Source organism: Acipenser ruthenus, chromosome 4 (assembly GCF_902713425.1).
Source record: "Acipenser ruthenus chromosome 4, fAciRut3.2 maternal haplotype, whole genome shotgun sequence".
Taxonomy (NCBI): domain Eukaryota; kingdom Metazoa; phylum Chordata; class Actinopteri; order Acipenseriformes; family Acipenseridae; genus Acipenser; species Acipenser ruthenus.
This window is the reverse complement of record NC_081192.1, coordinates 28,428,650-28,452,922: the sequence shown is the minus strand read 5'-3', so window position 1 is coordinate 28,452,922 and position 24,273 is coordinate 28,428,650. Positions and strand designations below refer to the sequence as shown.

The 24,273-nt window shown below is 36.8% G+C and overlaps 1 protein-coding gene across 13 annotated transcripts in view; it reads right to left on the bottom strand.

The window, feature by feature from the left end:
- Window positions 1-24,273, bottom strand: part of unm_hu7910 (un-named hu7910) — a 97,700-nt gene that overhangs the window by 5,265 nt on the left and 68,162 nt on the right. For all 13 annotated transcript variants that reach the window (XM_034920542.2, XM_059022269.1, XM_034920531.2 and 10 more), the window contains 9 exons: window positions 22,032-22,073; window positions 14,161-14,246; window positions 13,676-13,762; window positions 11,420-11,570; window positions 10,682-10,818; window positions 7,853-7,951; window positions 6,544-6,633; window positions 5,279-5,416; window positions 1,620-1,755 (listed from right to left, as the gene is read on the bottom strand). In XM_034920542.2, coding sequence (XP_034776433.2) covers window positions 1,620-1,755; window positions 5,279-5,416; window positions 6,544-6,633; window positions 7,853-7,951; window positions 10,682-10,818; window positions 11,420-11,570; window positions 13,676-13,762; window positions 14,161-14,246; window positions 22,032-22,073 — 966 coding nt within the window. The remainder of the gene's footprint in view (window positions 1-1,619; window positions 1,756-5,278; window positions 5,417-6,543; window positions 6,634-7,852; window positions 7,952-10,681; window positions 10,819-11,419; window positions 11,571-13,675; window positions 13,763-14,160; window positions 14,247-22,031; window positions 22,074-24,273) is intronic.

Genomic DNA, 24,273 nt, shown 5'->3' with positions numbered 1-24,273 from the left:
CTCATTTTGGTGTTAATTTTAAATAAGAACTGCACACAGGCAATCCAAATCTCAATATGATTTTTTTTTTTTTAAATATGGTTAAAAAGAAGAGACTTTGACTTTGTTGTTAAAGAGAAAAGTTATATGTTAATTATAAAATGTAAAATGGTGTATCTTATTTGGAACGATTAACATTTTTTAAGTGTATTCTCTTACACTTTAGTCCTAATCGGTCAATTGCAACAAACCCGAGAATGCAGTGCTTAGTTCTGTACCAAGCTGAGTACTAGCTAGTATGGTACTATCTGCAGATCATCCCCAGCTCCGCACTATCTTAGTACCAATTGCGACGAAAACAAACAGGGAACAAAGTTAAGGATCAGCTGATCCCCCACTTTAGTTCTGACCATTTCTACTTCGTGCATGGAAAATGGAAACGAGTGGGGCGGGAACAAGAGTACGAGGAGAGCTGCATTCTTGTACTGCATATTTCAACTAGAATTTTAAAGCTGTATTTTAGGAATTCTCTTACATGTTTCTTCATTCTATATTTGTGTATCATTATAATACTGTTGTGCACTTCATGTGGAAATGAATAGGTGCATTTTACAGTACGTTTTCAAATAAAACATTTAAAAAGATCATGTTACCCTTTCAGCATTGAAGCAAGTGAGATATAGGTGTCAATTAATTTCAATAACATTCAATGTGAAGATTCAGTTTAAATGAATACCGTGTAGTTATCAGAATTTAAAGAAACGGTCCTTATTATCAGTTGTCTAATTTTATAAATATGTTACATTTCAGTACAAGTAAATTAAATCCAACAGATAGATGTTTTGCAAAATCATGTAATTAAGTGTAACCTTTTAAATCATGTAAGATGTTTTTTTGTTTTTTTTAGCAGCAGCAGCAATTACAATAGACTGATCTAAATACATGTCAATGCACTTTTTTTTTATTTACACGTACAGAATTGTTAACTCTATACTTAATATATAAAAAATAACCTTTTTTTAATATGCTGAAAACACATCAAATGGTTCTATTAATATGAATAACAAGTCAGTACAGCTAACGTGTTAAGGTCTCAAGAATCACTGGACTAACTTAATACCTTGTTTTACAATCCACTAGGGGCAGAAGACTGATACATTATGTTAATTGCAACTGAGAACATCTTAAAACTTAACCTGCAGTTTATCTGTTATCTGGAAGCGCTCGATTCGTACTGTCCTCCGTACTAACAACAGCATCATCACCAGTTAGTATGCTACTTTTAGTTTGTTGCAATTCACCCAATAGGTAACCCATCTTAGGTATTTGTCTCTGTTAAAAACGGTTGGGGGAAAAAAAAAAGAAATGGATTACAGCACAGATGCCAAATATGAAGAGAATACTAAAGAAAAGGGGTGTACCTGTCAAAATCAACAAAACGTACAGACCATTGCTCTGAAACCAAATAAAAAGTTTAGGGGCCTTCTGCACTGATCACTGGTCCATCTGTCTGGATGTCTGTCTGGATTTCCACTGAAGCTTCTTTTATCAGACTGCTAACCTCTTACACAGAAAATCAAAGTAAATAATTAAAGTGTTGCTTGCTTGCTTGCTAAAAAAAGTCCTAGAAGAAGCTATACCTTGTTGCCACAGCGTGAATTGACCCCACTCCCCTTTCTCTCTCAAGTTTTCATCCTCTGGTATAAAGAGTCCTCTTTCAGTGTCCATCACACCCAGGGCTTCATCTCGAATCGTCTTCCAGTTTCTCTCCAGAGCCTGGAAAAGGAGGGAATGATGTTCAGGCTGGCTCCAATAGATAACACCATACTCTAAATACACAGACAAATCTGTTTACAGTATAACGACCACACATATGACCTTCGAAAACTAACTATATGCATGGATAATTGATATGTACATACTGTAACTATTACATATCTATTTATGTATATTAAAATGGATATGTTTATACCTATACATGCAAAAAATAATAATCAACTAATTTATGTTACTCAATCTGTTAATTTACATTTGTACATTAATTGAATATTTTACTGGAAAATTTGAATTAAACATTTTTTGAAACTAAATAAAACTATCGCTATAGACAGGTGGTTTTTAATACAGGATGACATGTATTAAGTTGGTAAAAAAAAAAAGTAATATCTTGCCCCATTGAAGTGCTCTCTGAATTTTCATGACTTCCATTTTTTAATCTGCTTCTTTTAAAAGAAGAAATTTAAAAACACAGAAAAGCTTTAGAAAGAAAAGTTTATTTTTTAATTATAAACGTATTCATTTTGGCATAATGATTGTGCAGTGCTCCATGAAGCCTGAGCACAAAATGCCTTTTTGAATTCCAGATTTCTAGAAACACATGCTTCAAATCACAAAATATATAACACATTTTTTTTTACCTGTATTTGTTAAAACTTTAAATCATTATTGACAATAAAACATTATACACCACTATTGAATGATACGGCTACTGTTAAAAAGTGAATTTCTGTGAGACTATGAATGTCATGCTCTCTAGAGAAAAGTATGTAATAAAGTAGCTTAAACCAACCAAAAAACATTCCTTCAATTAAATGCTAGCTCAAATTCTAAGGGCTTTGAAACATAGCACGCTACTGGAGTCACCATCTTCTGACACTTAACTAACCAACTATCACCTTACTAGATCTGACATTTCACCTTTCTTTGACCCAAGGAACAAGTCGCTTTGAATTTATAATTACAGTTTGATGGTTAATACTATTTGTATATTCTTGTATGGATATATCCCAGAGTTGTCAAATAACCACAAAATCGAGTATTACATTTCTTTAGTAGAGGTCATAAATATTGCATCAACTTTCCAGCTTTAACATCTGTATTTTTTCATAAAATATTATGTTTCACCCACAGAGAAAATGAGAACTAAAAAACTGGAGCACCAGAACCACTCCCAATGATAGCTAACACTGTGAAAAAAGAGAAATTTAAAAATAAAAATAAAAAATAAAACATTTAAAAATGAAGCTACTCTTTAATGTTAGCTTACATCCTATCTCTGTTTCATCATGGAATGTTAGGGTTAGGGTTTATAATACATATTTCTAAGTATATAAGAGCTGCAATGTAGAGGTCTGGTCGGGCCTCAATTTAAAACCCGATCCGAACCCGACCAAACAAATCCAAACCCGACCTGAACCCCACACCTTTTAAATATTTGCATACCTGACCCGACCATCTCCAAACAAAACAGGCTTCTTCAAAACTTTGTTGCACAAATTGCCACACATTAAGATGCTCTTGCAAATTTGCATACTCATTCTGAACAAGCCTATATCATATCAAACCACTAAATGAATGTTCAACAACAAATATTAGACCACGACTATGGCTTTTAAAACAGCTACAGGATGAATACATCACTTTTCCGTGTGCCGCTGCAGAGATGAATTTCCCATCTTTTTGCTGTCATATTTCAGTAATATGTTGCAAGATTTGCATTGTACAAATCCACATGAGCTTTTATTATCGCTGAATAGAACAATGTCGTAATTTTTCCAAACAGTGGATTTAGACCAGGGGTAGGCAATTCCGGTCCTGGAGGGCCAGTGTCCCTCCTGGCTTTTGTCCCAACTTTGCCCTAAATGACTTAATTGGACCAATTATTAGTCTAAGTAATTTAGAGCACAGTTGGAACTAAAGCCAGGAGGGACAGGGGCCCTCCAGGACCGGAATTGCCACCCCAGATTTAGACGTACCCTTTCCAGCAACAGAACGTTCCACTGCTACACATTCTCCTGTTGATATGTATTTATTTATGTATTTTTTTTTAATTTTTTTTACTCCATCAGCCTATATATTTTTAATGTAGAAAATCTCTCCTTTGTACAAATTGTTGGTTAACTGACATGCACACAGACGTCCTCGCCACTCGCACAGCGCTTCACTCACGCAAGATATTTTTAGATAGGCAAAAAAGGAAGCAGGACGTGATTTTTCGGAAGCACTTGCACAGAGGAAGAAAAAAAAAACTCACTTAAAAACGCCACAATCCATTCACTGACTCGACCTGACCCGAGCCTGACAAGAATATACAAACTACACGTTGGGCTCAGGTCGGGTAGCAAGGCTCTACTGCAATGCATCCTATAATGTGTGTAAAGTGCTACTGTTAAAACACCAACTGTAACTACTTTTATCTGGGCAGAAAGCATTTTACGTACAAAAACAAATAAAATAAAATAATTGATTATACCAGCTAAGTAATTCAGAGAATACAGGCAACGTTCAGAAATGTGCACTGCAGACGGAAAGCAAAGCATTGGAAAAAAAGGTAAGAGACTTAAAATATTTAACAAAAGCACTACTGACCAATTTCTAATCACAATAAAACCCTGACTTTCAGGAATTAGCTTGGTAGTTAACCTTGTCTGTAGGGTAGCCTTCCTGACATGGTCAACTACCAGATGTTAATGCCCTCTAATCAGAGTTCTATTGCTTGATTCACTCATCAGTTATTGCTTACCTCACAAGCTAGTCTTGTACAATCATCCAGCCCTGGCATTTTCTGCCTACCCAAAGTTGGTGGTCCCCGGAGCCTGCTTGTCAGCACAACTCCATAAACAGTGTTGCCATTTTTCTTGATTCAATGTCTTATCAGTATGTAGGTCTCTCACTTTTTAGGACATCTCAAACACCAGTGCCTAACAGTGACTCATATTGGAAGTGCTATGGCTGGCGCAGTTATGAGTTCACCCAAGCCTCTGTCTGATCATTTCTACTGCTCTCTCTGCAGCTTTATGATGTGAGGACAAGCTTTGTTAGTTCAGAGGGAGTTCAAGTTTATCAGATTACCGGTAATATAATGATAACCCATAATCAAATATAACCATAGCACAGTCTGCATATCAGTTTGAGACATTCCATGTACAAATTATTCATAGTGGGGCTAATTAAATAAACTGGTAATATATAAATGAAAGACTATTAAAATGTATGTACCAAATTTAAGTCTGTATCCCTATCATCCGGCATAATGTCACAAGGGTAATATTACAGTCGTGTGAGGTTAGAGGAGTTGTATTTATGCCCAGGAATTATGAAGACTTTATATCAACTGGTTTTTGAGATATTGTGGGCAAGCTTTACCTAAAGTATGATGGAACACAGTATTTGTAGATGAAGGACATCTGTGGGAATTGAACCTTGAACCTCTCAACTATATAGAAATGAGACACTGTGGAACTAGATGCACTTTTTTTCTTTCAATTTCACATCTTCCAGCTGATGTCTGGCAGCATACCTTTACAAGATCTGTATACCCAGTTTCCTTTGCTGTCCACCACGCCTGGGCTTTGAGCTTGTCCACGTTGTAAAGAGATCGCTGCCACACTGATGCAAAATGTCCCCTTTGGTGTCCAATCTCATACCATTTGTAGGCCTACAAAATAAGTCAATATTTATTAGCCATGTCTTGGTAGATTATTCTTACTCAATAACTTAAAACTTATTTTATTTTAACAGCAACCATGATTTTCTGGATCAAGCAGTAAGCAAGTTTAACGTTGCCTCTTTGCACTGAAGGGCTATCACAAGTCTACTTTCTCAGATATTCAGAACAGATATCGCGAGCAGGAAAATACACAAAACATAACTAGAATATTTTAGCCTGCCAAATAGCGATATTTTATGAGTCGATGTGAACACATACAAAGCCTACACAATAATCCCTTCAAATGATGGGTTTGTGCAGTGTAATCAGTTTTATTTAAATTCATTGTGACTGATGTGGAGCTTGAGTCAGTCAACCACAAGAGCACAGTTGTGTATTTAAACTGCTGATATCAGCCAGTCTAATACTACTGACCTGAAACATCCGTGACTCTTCGTAGCTACTGTCTGCTAAATGTGTCCGTTAACCACAGGATTGATCACTACAGCAACCTGACTGCCTCAGTGACTTGCTAATCCAACTGTGATAAAACTTGTTATTTATACACTTACATTATTATTATTATTATTATTATTATTATTTTATCTGGATAAGTCATTTTTAAAATGCGATTACAACTTGGTTATGACTCTCTTTTGTTATTCAGGGTATGAGGTTCTGGAGGCATATGTTACTAAGGCATGATTACATGCTTAATGGGCACTGACATACTTTGAGCTTTGAGTTTGTTGCAATTGTAGATAATTCAGTTTCCTAAAAATAAAAAAATAAAAAATAAACACTCCTGTACTTAGTTATATTGTGTTATACTGTTTTTATATACATGTAGTACTGTATGTTGCCTGATATGGAAAAACAAAAACCTAAAAAATGTATACGAAATCTTAATTGTTAACCATTTTCTCTTGTGCAGAACGTTGCCAATTCACACTGAAATTAAAAAGCACCACTGGTGTCAGTGTACCACTTAAAAACCTGACTTGTGCAATTTTTGTTCTGGCCAGTCAATGTATTAGAGCACACAGTTAAGAGAATTGAAAATCCTTGGTTTACAGGAAAGGTCTACAAATCGTCCTTTTTGTGTTCAATTTTAAGATGTTCATTGTGCTGCTTACATCTTTATCTCCAACTCTTTGCAGAGCGTCTCCCAAGTGAAAATAAAAGCGTCCATCATCAGTGCCAGGATCTCCAGATTCTAGTCCCTCCTGTAAAACATAAAATCACACTTGGGTATATCCAAACCCCACTAAATTGATTTGGGATTTTATAACATTGAACTACAAGCAACTTTGCAGTTGCTTGTAGTTCAATAACCTCTGTATCAAGAAAATTACAATTGTTGTACCATGTTCAGTTAGTTTTGTATGAAAATTGGTCCATTTTTTAAATTAAGAACGAGTAGGTCTAGGACTTTGGTGCCACCTGTCTCCCAATCAGATTCAATGTAAAATTAGTTCAAAACTATCATGTAATGGCATGGTAGAAAAAAATGGAAGCATCAAATTAAATAAAATCAAATATTACATAGGCTTACTCCCACCTAGTTCGGGTGGCAGGGTAGGTACATGTAATTCTAGAAAACATGACTACAGTCATGCTTTATTTCCTTTGTAAACAAGCCAACCTAACATTTTTGCCTGCAGCCTTTTAGTTTAAATTATCACCTGTTCAACATTCACATTCAAGAGACTTATGGCTGGTTCATACTTCTGTCGCAGATGAATGCGATACATCAGGTGCAGCTATAAAAGCTGTGCAGCTTCACTCCGACCATGCAGCATTTTTCAACATTATCCAACCCTATGCGATTTCAGGTTGCAGACGCATGAGAAAAGACTGTACGGCTTTCCAAAAAAGACGCACGTCACAAGAGTGTGGGTGAATGATGTCGAAAGTATGAACCAACCTTTGCAGCACTACTTCTTTCTAAAAATCAACACAATTTATACTGTGAAACCAAACAGAATACTGTACTTGCTTCCTCAAATGTCTCATTGTACAAATGAGAACAAAATCTGTACTAAATCTGACGATTAAAAAAAGAAAAAAAAACTACTTTCAAGTTGCAAAATGAAAAATAAACAGCATACTTGTACTTAGAAGGGTCTTAACTTAAACATCCGATGCATTTGTTTTTAGTTTTGAAACTTTAACAGGTGTATTACTCATTTGGAGTAAAAACTGTATTTTAGAGTTTGCTAAATCTGACATCACCAAACATACCACTTTCCAAATACCCTCCCCCAAGCCTTCCACTTTCTTAAATTGCTTGCAAGAATTAAGTGAGACTGTGCAATACTCAAGAACAGAGTTCACTAATTTACCAGACACCACATGCCATTTCTGTTGAGATTCCATCAAACGTAAAAGGGGAAATGAGGTGCTATGTATTGTAAAGTCACAAGACCACCATTAGGTGCTCACCTTTAGGTAAGGAATGCTCTCCGCCATCATATTTTCTGATTTAAGGATGAAACCGTAGTGGACTTTGGCAAATCCATCATCAGGTGCAACAGATAGGACCTGGAAAACAAGTGTAAATAAATATATGAATAGGAAATAAAAATAGACAACAGTATATGTATGGTCTTTATGTTTACCATTTTGTGGGACATATTCCCTGAATATGATATTAATACCTGAACGTGTATTAATGATATAACTGGACTAATTAATGAAACTGCTGTCTTAGGAAAAGAGCAAACTACTGTGTCTTAGGAAAAGGGCCCCTTGGTTCCTGGCAGGAATACTGAACTGGGCAAGGAGGGGGGCATCTGGACTGGGTGAGGCTGAAAAGGACAGTGAAAAGTAAAACTGCAAACACAAGCGGTTTGGTGCAAGGAAAACATGAAGTATAGATATCAACAAGTCCCAACTGCAACAACAAGCTGCTGGATGAAAGGAAGCAGACATGGACACATCTCAAAGATTAGTGAGTTAAAAAGGCAAGATACACAAATTATTTCATGAAAGTGGCTACTCAGCAGAGGAAAAAGACTATAAATATCCAAGCAAAACAAAACATTTTGTGCTCCATGTCAAATGCTAAACAAGGTGATGTCACTCTGCTAAGTGAAGTTGCAACTCCGGGACTCTGCCTAAAAATGGACCCAAAACGAGACTCTGCCTGAAACAGACCCAAGAAGAGAAAGCAAGCTGCAAGTGAGTCAACGACCACAAGCAACGAGACTGAGGCCAGGCTGGAGGATTGCTGTAAAACTTACAGCGACTGTTATCAGACAAACCAGTCTGGGTCTGCTGTACACCTAAAACCACAGTTTCCAAAATAAACTGTGCCCTGCTACCTGTGTAGCTAAAAGATTCAGGGAAGAGGACAGAGCGGACGGGCGCTGTTGTGGATCCTATATCCAGGACTGAAGACTTTGTTGCAGCTGTTTGTTGATTCTATCGAGAATTGAAAGCTTTGTTGCCGAGTTTGATCCAATGTAGGATTGAAGACTTAGTTGCTGAGAGGAGAGTTTTTGTACTGGACACTTCAACAGACTGAGTTTCCAAGCCACCAGACCAAAAGTCTAAGCTTCAAGGAACCGTTAAGTATAATTCCAGTTGCATTTTCCTTTCATGGAACTAAATTAATTAATTGTAACACTTTCACATTGAACTGTTAATTATTTAGTTTGCACTTTGCGTGTGAAATAACTTTTAGTCAAACTTGATGAAGTAACTATAAGTAAACTTGCTATATACTCAATCTATATACCATTAATAAGCTTAATGTGACCTATTCTTATAAGATATAAGATTGTCTGCATCATTTCAGTTAGGCTGGGTGCGTGCATGTGTGTGTGTATATATGTGAGCAAGCTACTAGCTACGTCACAGCTTGCTCGAGCTGCTGCTTGTGTGTGAGGAGATAGGATGTGTCATATTTCAATTGCCTGCTAGCCAGCATGAGTGCAGTGAGATTTTTTAATTGTGTTTTGTGCTTAGAGACTAAGATATTTACTTTCTGACTTTTCTGATTTCTGTTTAGTATGTGTACTTAATAAAATACTACTACTGATTAAACATTCCTTGTGTCTGCACGTGAATGTGTGTTAATAGTAAATCCTCAACCTTTGTAACATGTCAATTAAATATTATTAATAAGAGAACTAATAAACCCAGATAAACATTAAATTATCAATTGAATTGTTCCCACAATTTGTTCTACAAGCACCCCCATCTCCCCAGAGCTACACTATCTTTCACACATGTTCGCAGCTGTCTCACAACATAATTTCCAAAAGGCTGATTATTAAAACTACCAATCTTCAAGTCAATATGACAAATAGTCTCCATTATGTTAGTAATTCCTTCTGGGGTGTATAGCAACTGAAAATGGCTCCTAGCTTTACAGCATCTGCTGTACTGCACTAAAACTCGGAAATACAGACTCAGCCTCAACCTGTGCAGACTTATAATAGCATTGGGCTAGCTTCTATTATTTCCAGCTCAGCTCATTAGGCTCGAAATATGTTAGTTTACAATGCGGTCCAGCTGTATTTCCACTGCTATCAAACTCGCACATTAGCCCTCGGTCTCAGTCTGAATCAACCCTACAGATGCCTCCATATTTAGGAAATTCTAATTTCCAGAATTGCATATTAAAATCAATCTTCACTAAATTGTGAATTATTTTTTCAACGTGGGATCCCCTTTGAGGGGTTAGTGCTTGATTGGTAATTGCAAAGTTGACTGGTTTGTGTGTGTTGCTCTCCTTTACAAAAACAGCTGTGCGAAAGGGTAAATAAATAATAATAAATAATACCGCAAGGGAGAAACAAAGCCAGGAGGGATGTTATTACATGAACCATTTGCTCCACTATACGAGTTCAATGGAAGACAAATGGCCCAAAAGCAATATTACAGTACATTGTAATGGCAAAAAAAACAAAAAACAAACTTTGTTCTTAGATACCGTAAAGATAAAACACTTAAATTGTAAAATGTGTAAAAATACAGTTCTTAGTTGACGTCAAAATATGTTTGTACTATTTGATTTACACGTGGTTTGCTGTGTAGCAGTGATTGTATGTTTTAAAATAAAATTCTGTGACGTTAGAATAATGTTGTTTTGTGACAGTAGTATGGCCTTGGGTGTAATATGCTCATGTAAAGGATGCTGCAATGTTATTGATGCATAATATATTTCATTGCAGAAATGCATAGAACCTTTGCTAAAATTAGTTTTCCTAAAGGATTGAAGAGTCATAGGAACTTGTAAATCAATTCTAAAACACACACACAAACCTCCTCATAAACTCTCTTGGCATGCTCGTTGTCTCCAAGGAGCAAGTATCCCACACCAAGGTCATTCTTGAGTGATACGTCATCTGGGAAAAGCTGCACTAGTTTCTCGAGGGTTACCAGGGCACCTCGCAGACGACCTATTTAAAAAAGAAAAAAGAAAAAAAAGGAGAACTTAAAATAAACTAAGACATGAAAAGTCAGTCCACACAGAACAGAATTGAGAAAGTTTTGTTTTGACTAACACAAAATATTATTATCTATACAAGATGAATCAGAATTTTACTTTATAGGAAATGGTGATTCAGAAATCTTATTTTTCTTATCAAGGATCTGAGAAATCTATATCCAGATAACGGTATAAAAATACACGGTTTTGGAAATATAAAATTACTGCTTGGAGCAGTTTACTGTTAATGTATTAGAGCACTCATCTTAAACATTTTTTTGTAATAACATGCTATGTAATCCAGGAGATTCTTATTTTTTATTTTGTAACGCACAAATTCCCAAATCACCATTTTCCTTCGCTGCCCTATTACTGTACCACAACACCAACACTGTTCTATACAGTTAGATAGCTTTAACTAAAAAATAAATGCATCTGATTAAATTGGTACTTAAATATTACTACCTGGTGGCACACTTGTAATATATTTATTTTAACTACTTCAGGAGGCAGACTGCATAGCATAGCATGTGCCATCTACACTGGATTGCACTGTTCTTCACAGACATTACCTAGAAACTGTTGTCTCTCCGCTCGTCTCCTGAGTGTCAGCTTCACTAGATCAGTCGGTGCATTGGGGACCTCTGCCACCTCTCCATAGGTTTTGATGGCTCTTTGAAGCGCCTCATTGCTCCGCTGCTTCTCAGCCAAGTCATCCTCAGTCTAGAGAAGAACAGGTAAAGAGGATTCTCATCAAGGCAGTTTCTGAATAGGCACAGCATGGATCACAATTGGCGCCTTTGTTCAGCGAAAAAGGGACTAAAAACAAAGTACACAGAAAGAGTACTTAGAACTGCAAACACAAGTCAAAAAGGAAGTCAGAAAGGCCAAGAGAGATAGAAATGAACACAGCAAGTGAACATTCAAAGAGGAGGTTAAATGTCTAAGAAATACAAATGGCAAAATCATAGATGAAGAAAAAAAATAGCAAATACATTAAATGATTACTTTTCACAAGTTTTTACTAAGGAGGATACGGACAACATGCCCCACATGTTGACCTGTTCCTATCCAGTTTTAAATAACTTTAGCACAACAGAGGCAGAAGTGTTAAAGGGAGTAGGAGCTCTTAAAATAAACAAATCCCCTGGGCCGGATGAGATCCTCCCAATAGTACTCAAAGAAATGAAAAGTTATTTACAAACCGCTAACCAAGATTATGCAACAGTCTCTTGACACAGGGGTTGTACCGACAGACTGGAGAATTGCAAACATAATATCGATTCACAAAAAGTGAGACAAAACCTAATCAGGTAACTACAGACCAATAATCCTATCTTTACTTCTATCATATGTAAACTTATGGAAACTATAATAAGATCCAAAATGGAAAAAATTACCTATATGGCAACAGTATCCTGGGAGACAGTCAGCATGCTTTTTGTAAAGGGAGATCATATCTAACTAACCTGCTTGATTTTTTTGAGGATGCAAAATCGACAATGGATAATTGCAAAGCATATGGCATAGTTCATTTAGATTTCCAGAAAGCTTTTGACAAAGTCCCACATAAAAGATTAATTCTCAAACTGAACGCAGTAGGGATTCAAGGAAATGCATGCACATGGATTAGGGAGTGGTTAACATGTAGAAAACAGAAAGTACTGATTAGAGGATAAACCTCAAAATGGAGTGAGGTAACCAGCAGTGTACAACAGCGATCAGTATTAGGTCCTCTGCTATTCTTACTCTACATTAATGATTTACAATGGCATTAATGATGTTATGGCAAATGACATTTAATAGAGAAATGTGTCAGGTACTGCACGCAGGCAATAAAAATTTGCATTATAAATATCATATGGGAGATACTGAAATTGAAGAAGGAATCTATGAAAAAGTCCAAGGAGTTTACGTTGACTCAGAAATGTCTTCATCTAGACAGACAATGTGGGGAAGCTATAAAAAAGGCCAACAAGATGCTCGGATATATAGTGAAAAGTGTTAAATTTAAATCAAGGGAAGTAATGTTAAAACTTTACAATGCATTAGTAAGACCTCATCTAGAATATTGTGTTCAGTTCTGGTCACCTCGTTACAAAAAGGATATTGCTGATCTAGAAAGAGTGCAAAGAAGAGCAACCAGAATTATCCCGGGTTTAAAAGGCATGTCGTATGCAGACAGGCTAAAATAATTGAATCTATTCAGTCTTGAACAAAGAAGACTACGCGGTGATCTGAGTCAAGCATTCAAAATTCTAAAAAGGTATTGACAATGTCGACCCAGGGGACTTTTTCAACCTGAAAAAAGAAACAAGGACAGGGGTCACAAATGGAGATTAGATAAAGGGGCATTCAGAACAGAAAATAGGAGGCACTTTTTTAAACAGAGAATTGTGAGGGTATGGAACCAACTCCCCCGTAAATGTTGTTGAAGCTGACACCCTGGGATCCTTCAAGAAGCTGCTTGATGAGATTCTGGGATCAATAAGCTACTAACAACCAAACAAGCAAGATAGGCCAAACGGCCTCCTCTCGTTTGTAAACTCTCTTATGTTCTAACAGTGGAAAACAGCTTTGTGTTCACACTGCCATACAGCCACCAAAGGCTGGTGGAAAAAGACTGCAACTTCTTAGTTTTATCCAAATCATAAAACATCGCTCATTGTATTTCCCATAAAAATGATGGTATATCATAACATTAATCTAAGCCTATTTTAGAATACAATTGATGCTTCATTTAAATTATTCCAATTTATGCAGAAAAAACAAAAAGTTTTAGTATAGATTGCAATAATGCATGCCATATCAGTGAGTGAAGTATTTACCTGCGCTTTCCCATATCTGGCTCTGGGACTCTCTGGATATTTGCTGACAAGATCTTCGAAGGCCCTCATTGCGTCTTCCACCTTTCCCTAACAAAAACAAGCCAGAATCATCAGACTTGTGTAAATAACAGATTCTCACCTTTCCAGAATCTCTTACAAATGAAAATAACCAATAAACACTGTATATAATGATGGGGAACACCTTTTGTAAGTGACATTTGAAAGTTTACTAAAAAACAAAGATAACCTTGCATGAAAGTATTGCCTGTTAACACAGAACCTTGTGAGGCTTGTAACTAAATAATTCCTATTGTATTAGACTGAGGCCTGTTTGACACCTTTCATTCTAGCAATCATTTCTCAGGTGCATCCATGTGTAATACAAAAAAAATATCATACATTTCCTGGATTACTCAAACTCCAGACACATGTACTGCAACACTGGAAGAAAGCAAAGCCTAACTCGAAGAGAATGCAGATCCTACCTTCTTGCGCAACTTTTCTGCTGCGTCTATTTCTGCTTTGATGGTTTTATCAAACTTATTCAGCAGTTTGGGTTTCATCTTCTTGGCTGTGTACAAAAAACACCAGCTTTAGCAGAATGTTACACACAGGGTTCAAACAATTTGGTTTGTACCACCTATCCAGTTCTTCTCATTAAAACATGTTAGAACTGCATCTGGGTTTTCAAGGGTTTAGGCAAGCGGGTCAAGAGGGAACGTTAGCACCAATAGTCATTGTTGCTGGGCTCAAGGAAAATATCTATTATATAGTTTGGATTTGTTACATATAAATGTACATTTATAAGGCTAATCCTGCATAGTGTACATTATTTTGGACATACTGTATACTGCACTACCTCACAAAAAACATGTTTATATATTGGTTTATCCAATGATGATGTTACAGTGAAACAGAAGTCAGCCTGTGTACTAACTGTGAAGCAGCTCCTCCTGTGGTTTGCTGTTAGAACACACTGCATTGTGCATCCAAAAGCAACATGAGAGGAGTTCACAGAATTCTATGGGGGAATGCCAGACTCAAAATGTACTTTACTTAAGGATTTCAATGGGCTTCAATCCAGTGTCAAAGAGCAAATTAATGTGCTGTAATAAATGTATACTCCTTGACAGCAGATCATGAAATAACATGATTCTTAATGTCTGCCTAGACAACTATTTTGATTTGAATTTGGTCCCTAAATATTAGAATAATCAACAAATGTCCAAAACCTGGAATGTTATCTCCCTCCAAAATATGAAGGCTGCAAAACTGCCTTCATATTTTAATTTACATAGTAAAAAGTACATATTGCTGCCAAACAAAGAGAAGACACACCTGGCAGCTTCACAGTTAGTTATGGGATGCCACTTCTGCACACTAACCAGTCCCTATATGGAAATAAGCGTATGCTGAGAGGGCCAGCTTAGGTGCAGACCGCTATTGCAGTATAGAGAAGCGTGCAGACCAGTAACCTGCGCTTGTGTATCTCAGGGTTTTCCTTTTGTAAAGTTTGACAACACATCAGAGCCAAGTTCTGTGAAATGGAACTTCCTGAAATGCAGCAAGGGTCAGGAACAGTGCAGTCTATAATACAATGTAACTAAGGGCCAGACATTTACACATATAAGATTGCATAATTGGCTATGGTATTGCCACTATACAGAACAGCAGTAAAAACACAAAACTAGATATGGTTATCAGACATGTAAATATTTGCCAGTAGTTATTATTTATTGAATGATTGACTTGATGAAGATATTTATAAATCCTATAGTTCTCTAAGTTTGCATGTCTGCTTCCAAAGGTCCGGGAGTGAATTTATTTATTTGTTTACATTCAAATCTTATCTGGGGAAATCGATCAGGGCTGTATGCTGTATGAGCATATTAGAACTAGCATTAGTGCCAATAGTCCCATGCCTTTTTTTAGACTATTAAAAGAATTTGAATGCAATTCTAATATATCTTATTGCAGTATCACTCAATAAAAAGCACATTTAAAAATATGGTATCTTAATTCAACTAATTCTCAGATATGGAATCTATCTATCTAATGCAAAGCAGATGGAACTTAATGTTTTTAAATCCCATTTATTAATAAGAGACCAGTGCTTCACAAAAACTACGCTGGGGTTTTGGTAAACAGAGAATGGCCACCTTACATCCAGCAGGATTTGAACCCATGGTCCTCAGTCCCACCCTCTGCCCACAGAAAAAAAACAATTCCTTTCTTTCTGAACCAACAGAAAACAAATTCAATAAAAACCTAAAATCAGTCAAGATGATAGATAACTGACAATCCTTCCTCACAGGCTCACAAGGCTGACAGGTTTACCAGCATGGTGTCCCTGGGCCTCCTCTTTCCACACATTAACAGCAGCTGTTCTCTCCCTGTAAGATCATTTGAATAAATTATAAATCCCTCTCCCTGCTGTGCAGCCCTGCCCTGGCAGACCCTGTATGCTAAATCAGGAATCACAGTGAGCTATAGCCAGTAGCCATTAAGTGAATACAGTGCTTTTATCTTTTTATTTGATTATTTTAATTTTGAATAGTTTATAGTTTGGAAATCAATGTTCTGGTGTGTTTATATATACATATAGCAGTGTGGAGTGGTGGTTAGGGCTCTGGACTCTTGACCGGAGGGTCGTGGGTTCAATCCCATGTGGGGGACACTGCTGCTGTACCCTTGAGCAAGGTACTTTACCTAGATTGCTCCAGTAAAAACCCAACTGTATAAATGGGTAATTGTATGTAAAAATAATGTGTGGGGAAAAAAAAAAAAAAAAGTAATTGTATGTAAAAATAATGTGATATCTGCTCCCGAGTGGCGCATCCAGTAAAGGCGCTCCACGTGGAGTGCAGGATGTGCCCTATAGTCTGGACGTCGCGAGTCCGAGTCCAGGCTATTCCTTTGCCGTCCAAGACCGGGAGCTTCCAGGGGACGGCGCTCAAATGGCCGCGCGTCGCCCGGGGGGAGGGAGGGTTAAGTCAGCCAGGGTGTCCTCGGCTCACCGCGCACCAGCGACCCCTGTAGTCTGGCTGGGCGCCTGCGGGCTTGCCTGTAAGCTGCCCAAGAGCTGCGCTGTCCTCCGACGCTGTAGCTCTTGGGTGGCTGCATGGTGAGTCCGCAGTGTGAAAAAAAGCGGTCGGCTGACGGCACACGCTTCGGAGGACAGCGTGTGTTCGTCTTCGCCCTCCCGAGTCAGCGCAGGGGTGGTAGTGGTGAGCTGAGCCTAAAAATAATTGGCCATTTCAAATTGGGGAGAAAATAATAGGCAACGACTAAATTATTTAAAAAAAAAAAAGTGATATCGCCCTGGATAAGGGCATCTGCTAAGAAATAAATAAATAAATAAATAAATAAATAAATTATATATATATATGTTGTAATTCCAGACTCAGAGCTGTTGAGAGCACCTTTTTCACCTTTTTAGAGATTTATTTAAAAATAAAAAAATGTTCCTCATTGATATTAGTAACAATAAAATAATAATACAACTACAAAAGTAATTCCCAGTAATGTGTAGTAATCTGTATGTTTTATTTATATTATTAAATACAAGTTAAATAAACACTTTGAATGATTGCCGTAATTCTATGCTAGAACGCAAAAGCAGATGCAAAGCTCATAATAAATGCACCTTAACACATACCAATAAAAACATAAAAAAAATAAAAATAAACACACACACACACAATACATGAGTAATTACATTAAAAACCACTCTGAATGACTGCAGACATCATACATTATCTACTAAACCAATCAAAAACATCTGGAGAAATTCTCATTTAAAATAACATTTGTTTATTTGAGCAGAGCAAAACCCAATTGGAATGGAATTGGTAATTTAATTACTATGGTTCTGACCATACTTAAGTTCTATATATAGAACTTGGAAAGCAGAAGGAAGTGGCGGCTCAAAAATGTTAAAATAAAATACGCTTTTTTAAATGCATTTATTTATACGTAATATGCAACAATACATATTATAGCCTTCATGCGGAGGAAGCCATCCGATTCTCTACTCAGTCACCACTGTACCTATATTCGGAGGCACTCCTGTCTCACTTATGATTAGCATGTCTATTAGCTAATCATATTCTTCCATTGCCAAGAGTGTCATGCCTCCCCTCCCCGTGTGCCTGTTTTAGCCCATCACCGGATGTAGCGAATGTCTATAGATTGATTTGTCTAAAATGATAATTAAGAGTACTGTTTCTGTTTGCTTCTTCGAATTGTAACGTACCTTGCTCTGGAATTAAAGTTTGGCCGAATTGCTTCTTTTTAGAAACGTTGCATATGTACAGAACGGTATAATTATTTTGTTGGTCATTTATATAATTTTAACAAATTCGGTCGACCGGATGCATTTGATTTTTGTCTCCCGTTCTCCCGCCTTAACTTAGTTTAGAAAATCATGTATGCAAAGTATGTTAAATTGATGTGGTCTTAAAAACAAAATGCTATGCTAATGTTGTATACAGTGCATTTTAAAACATGCTGGTAGTGTTTAACAGTTTATTAGAATAAACTATGATGAACTAGTGTTTTCTTTTCTTTGCTGTCTAGTGGAGAACATGCATTTAAAACAGCCGAATTGGGGTAAAATGTTAAGATATGAAAAGTGTTGTCTCTCAGAATAGAATACCACTATTCTACTGCCGCTGTGGGCTTAAGGGGACCCCCAAGTGTGTGGATTTGAACTTCCACTCACTGCCTGTCCAGTATGTCTAAAGTTGGCCCTCCAAGGATGATGAAGCAGACCAGTCTCAATCTCCATCCAATCATTAGCCTCTTTCTGACTGCACAATTGTGAAGTCATGTCTTATTATCATTATTTGTGCAAGGGCTGAGATCATCCAACTCATTTCACTTAATCTGGATTTAAAAGCAAGGCCACCAGTTAAAAGCCTTGTGCACCCACCACCTAGCCCCCCACTTCTTCCTATTTAGCCCTGATCAGTAAACCCACAGAATAAAAAATAAATAAAAATCCAGTTTCAGCTCTGATGAGAGGTTTCATTCAACCATCACAAATCTTAAATGGTCCCCCAGAAGATCTTTATTTGATGAGATGTCCTCATTTCTGAAAAGGGTTCATTTAGAAATGAGATATTGTAATTAAAAAGGGAGCTGATGTTATGCAGGAATAAATTTAGTTAATTGTTAAAGCCTGGGGCATTCTGTAATTACTAAAAAACATAATAACTAATTACAACGCAATTAGTGAATAGAACTTCTTAATTAAACTGCTGAACAATAACTCTTAAATCAAATGTGTAATAAGAAATAGAAACCAATATATTTCCAAAACATATAATTTTACATTATTATATTACTGCAGTGTAATGAACCTCAGTTTCTAAAACTGCATCAATGTAATAAAAAGTGTTTAGAATAGCACTTGTACAGTAAATATAAATACCGTATTATGACTTTAGCAGAGACAAGTACACATCTTTTTACACTGGGTCAATGTTACAGAAATACAATGATTCTTGGTTGTAAATCTCCCTCCCGACCTGAGAGGGCACTAAGCAGCGAGAACAGAGTTCCCTGTCGGACTGGCCTGACAGTTCTTTCCCAGGGTTCAAGGCAAGTCGGCCAGCTAGAAAGGGGTTGGGACTCCGTTGCATTAACGCATTGACCCGGAAGGGAAACGACGTGGCAGCTGCAGATTGGAGAGGTGGTTGCACTCGTTTACCAAGGGGTCATGTGTGACAGCATAAAAGGGGACAGAGAATCGTAATCTGTTCCTTCGCTTTGGTTTGTGTTTTGAACCTGGAAGGACTGTGAGAGACCTAGTGAGATAACAGTATTATGAGTGTTTTGTTTGTAATTTGTCTTTTTTGTAAATTACTAGATGGCTAGCACGATTCCGGAGCTGTCGCCAAGAGCCAGCACAAAGCCAGAACAGCACTGCACTACTGTCACAAAATAAACTGTATCACCCACCATGAGCACTACTGCACGCACCCAGGACTGGTGACCGTGCTAGTATTATTGTGGGGCGGATATATTGTGTTTATTGTTTGGGACTGCAACCCGTTGTTACTTACTCCGTGCAATACACACTGTGGTGCTTGCCTGCTAAACCAACAGTACTCTCCTGGGTCAAGACAACGCACACAAGGATATCTGAATATCTTGTGTCTGGGCACCTGAAGCAACATTTAAGTTTTCATGACTCCCAATCTAAACGGGCAGGTAGTGTTTTTGTCAGGAACAGGGAGATCTTATGCTTTATTTTGAGAGTGGAGCACAATGTGTTTTAAGCCACTTGCAAGTACCAGTAAATGTTCAACATTGTGTACATTTGTTATGAAAAAGATAAACTTCTCAATAACACATGGAATGCAATGATTGAAAATAACATTATATTGATATGGTTTTCAGATTCCCTTGCATAACAATCAGAAACCAAATGATCTGATGTTGTTAAAGATCTACAACTCCTCATATAGAAGTTACAGAATGATGGAATACATTACATAGTTAAATACCACACTTAGTCAAAACACTCAAATGATATTTCCGGTAAGGTATGCAACAAGATAAAGACATAGCAGCCTGTTTTAGTTAAGTGCAAACCTATCCATTTCCAGGATAATCTCTTGCATCTGTCAAGTAACAGCAACAGAACAAGATAGATTTTAGGTTTGTACTTCTTTACTGTCATTCAAAATCTAGGATTCTTTTCCTCTTCAGCAATCTGTTTCAACTAGAAAAAATATATACAGCTCCCTCTTGTGGGTAAAGTAGGGCATGGCTATTAAAACATAAGAAAGTTTACAAACGAGAGGAGGCCATTCAGCCCGTCTTGCTCGTTCGGTTGTTAGTAGCTTATTGATCCCAGAATCTCATCAAGCAGCTTCTTGAAGGATCCCAGGGTGTCAGCTTCATCAACACTACTGGGGAGTTGGTTCCATACCCTCACAATTCTCTGTGTAAAAAAGTGCCTCCTATTTTCTGTTCTGAATGCCCCTTTATCTAATCTCCATTTGTGACCCCTTTACATGAACATTGAAATAATTACAGTATGCCAACCACAAACAGAACTGATGAACTCACATTTATCAAACTAAATGGTTGATGTGATTTTCAGCACAGAAAATGCATGTGGGGTTGGCAGCTGGGGCATATCAAAGGAAAAGTAATTTCTTGTTTGCCTTACGTTCAGTGAAGGTTTAGGCTGTGTTTGGGATGGATGAGCATACTGCATGTGTTCCTTGTTTTCATGTGGAGGCACTGTTTGAATGGGATATGGTCCCTATTTATATAAATGTTTTGCGTTAGTGTACTGCATTGCAATGTCAAGTGACCTGTCTCGGGGTCATATTCTGAGACAGCAGCCGAACTGTAATAATAAAAAACAAAAAAACAGAATTCTTCTAGGTCCCAATCCTTCTCATTGGAAATGACATGAGTCGTAATATTCTATGAACATGTGTACTGCACTGTACTTTCACGTTATCAGTAGGGGTCTACTTAAAATCGCGGTAAATGTACGTATTTTTCACGGGTATGTTGCGGAATAAAATTAGGATTAAACTGACATTTTGCGGACCTGTTTAAACATTAAATAAACCTAAGTAGACAGTATTTCAGAACACTATAAAGCCTAATAATAGTGGCAATTGCTCCTTACTAAAACAGAGTGCTGTCATTTGTTAAAGGCAGGCATGCAGCATCCCCCCGCAGTTGACTTGCCCATACATTGAGACTGCACATTCTGCTTCCACTGAATTGGTTGGAAGTTAAGGCAAAGCTTTGCCAAGTTATACAGATGTGAAAATCGAATAGAAACAGCCCCAAAACTCTGTTACACACGGGCATCTGGCATACTTTAATAAAGGCAATGTATGCAGCACGTTCGTTGTCATATTATTTGTCCCATCCAAAAATTTATTTTATTAGTACCGAATCAAAACATAGAGAACATGGCTATTCGGGTCTAAAATTCCAACTGCAAAAAAGTAAGCAGAAGGTTGAAACGAGGTGGCTGTTCCGGATCGCATAATTAAACCTTTTTAAACCTTTTTACTTGTTTTCAGCTCTTAAACAGCCGAGAACAATTAAAAAAGGTCTAACTAAGCAAATTATCAGTTCAATTAAGGGTCTAGTTAAGTAATTGAGCGCTCAGTTGGAATGAAAACCAGAAGACACAGGGGGTCCCCAGGACCAGAGTTGGGAAGCCCTGTTCTAGACTATGAAAGCAAGGTGGATAAACAAACATAATGATTGCATGTTTGAAGTTATAGGATTATACATCTGGCTAATTAGAGAACAGATACAGGCGAGCTAGACTAAGATTTCAGACCATCAGTCTATTCCAAAAGCGAGTTACCTTTCTCCTTTGTCTTCTTTTTCTCTTTAATTTCCATTTGATCTGCAAGATATAAGAATGCACACTTATTATTTTAGTTATACCTGCAATTTTATATTAAAATATACACAGTTCTTTATTAGTTTGTATCAAATGGCTGTCACTTGATTGCTCCAGATCAGGTATAGTTTACTGAAAAACTACTAGGGGGAGTTTTATTTCTTTTTAAAAGCTGTAATTGTGATGTAATACTTAAAAAAGCATTGTGTGGAGTTTCTCTGGAGAACTTCTTTGAAAAAACTCAAAAACAACATCAGTACAACATAATTTACTAACAGGTGAATTTGCTTCCGAATTTTCCGCTGGTATAAAAAGTTGAACAAATAACACATTTTATAAAACCACAAAGACAACATGTTTTTCCTCATGTTTTATTGCATCCTCAAACAGGAACACATTGTACATACTGCAAGCTGCAATAGCCATCAACATTGCCCATGACTGCAATTTCACAATAATTTAAACATGGTAGCTTATACAGTAGGTTGCTATGTAAACTTCCGACATATACAAAACATGAACTGCAACAACCTTTAGGATTGTCATAAGTGTTATTATTGCTTAGATTTTCCCTTGCAACAGTATCTCCTCTCAAGCAGCAAGATCCCCACCTTTGACTTATGGCTTTTCAAATAGATAAGACTTTCTTTAAAATCAAAATGAAAAATATTTGCGTTTAAAAAGCATATTTCAAATAATCTAGGACAACAAACCTGCATGATACAATTTAAAATGCAACACCTTTCACCACCTTAAAATTCACATTTACTTCAAAAATGTTAAACGCGTAGAAAAAACTTCTAATGGAAAATAGTGTTCTAGTAAAAAAGCTCCCTGCAAAACTATTTATGAAACAACTTTAAGACTCTAATGCAGTTCTTAGAAGTATATTAAAAATCAGTTTTACTACAAAATTTTACATTGTGGCATTTCCTAAACATTATTTCCATGTCAAACATTTATTCTGGCAGGCCCAAAATCACAACAATGGTAAGCATAATACTTAAACAAAAAAATAATAATAAAAAATAACAATAAAGAAGTAGAAAATAAAACAGTTTCCCAAAGTAGGGGAAATATCACAGCCAGGGCACTTTAGTGCGTGATTTCGTTATTTTTCCTTCAAAGTTAAGTGTACCACTTGTTTTCATTTTCCTAATGGTTCTCTGGAGTCGTAAAGCCACAATTGTTCTAATACAATCTTAGAAAAAGAATTTTGTTTTATACCAAAAATAGTGTGTACAGCACCCCACTTCCATAAAGCTGTATAAAGGGTCTAAGCGGACACACCACCAAACCACTGCAGTTTTAAACAATAGTACAAATCTGAATATACAAATGAACATATACATTTGCATTGTAAGAAGATATGGCAACATTTACTGTATGTACCCAATATTACACAACGAATTTGAAGAACGAAAACATGAATATGCCTGAACATAATCTAACCGTAATTCAAATGGCAAGTACATACCGTTTGTAAGTTAATACCTAAACAATGAAACTACTGATTTACCATCACAATAAGAGGGGGTTAAAAAAAACAAAACAAAGAAGAGGAAAACAAAACTATCCACCAAACTACAACTCACAACTCAAAGTATTAAACTAAACATTACATACATGAACATATGCTTTGTAACAAATGTGAGAAAGACAGGCCTGAAAGAATTAGAAATTCTAGTGTTTATTTTTATTTTTATTGATTTTTTTCACTGATCTGACCCGGCTGGCCAAAGGTCTCTTTAAAGTTGGAATAACCGGCTTCTTCCATTGAATGTAATTGGGCCTGGTCCTCATGGTGTCGAAATGTTCTGTTTGATGCTTTATGTATCTGGAAAACAAGGGGAAATGCTACATTAAAAGGACCAGACTAGACTTCAGTAAATCCAGAACCACACAAAAACATAGACCAACTGCACCAGATACTTGCTTCCCTATGCCTATACCACCTCCATATCAGTTCAAAATACAACACTGTTGTTTATCAGGCTAAAGTTATATTGGAAAAAAAATTCGTCATACTCCCAATGCTAAAACTGAACAGAAATGGGCTGTTGTGTAAGGCTACGATTTTGTTACAGAGGTCACGGAAATCGCAAATTTGAATAAAGTCTGTGAAATCTTGGAAAGGGATGTACTTCTGATTAGGCGCTTCCTTTGAAAAATGCAGTATGTCATGCAGTGAAAAAACAAATGT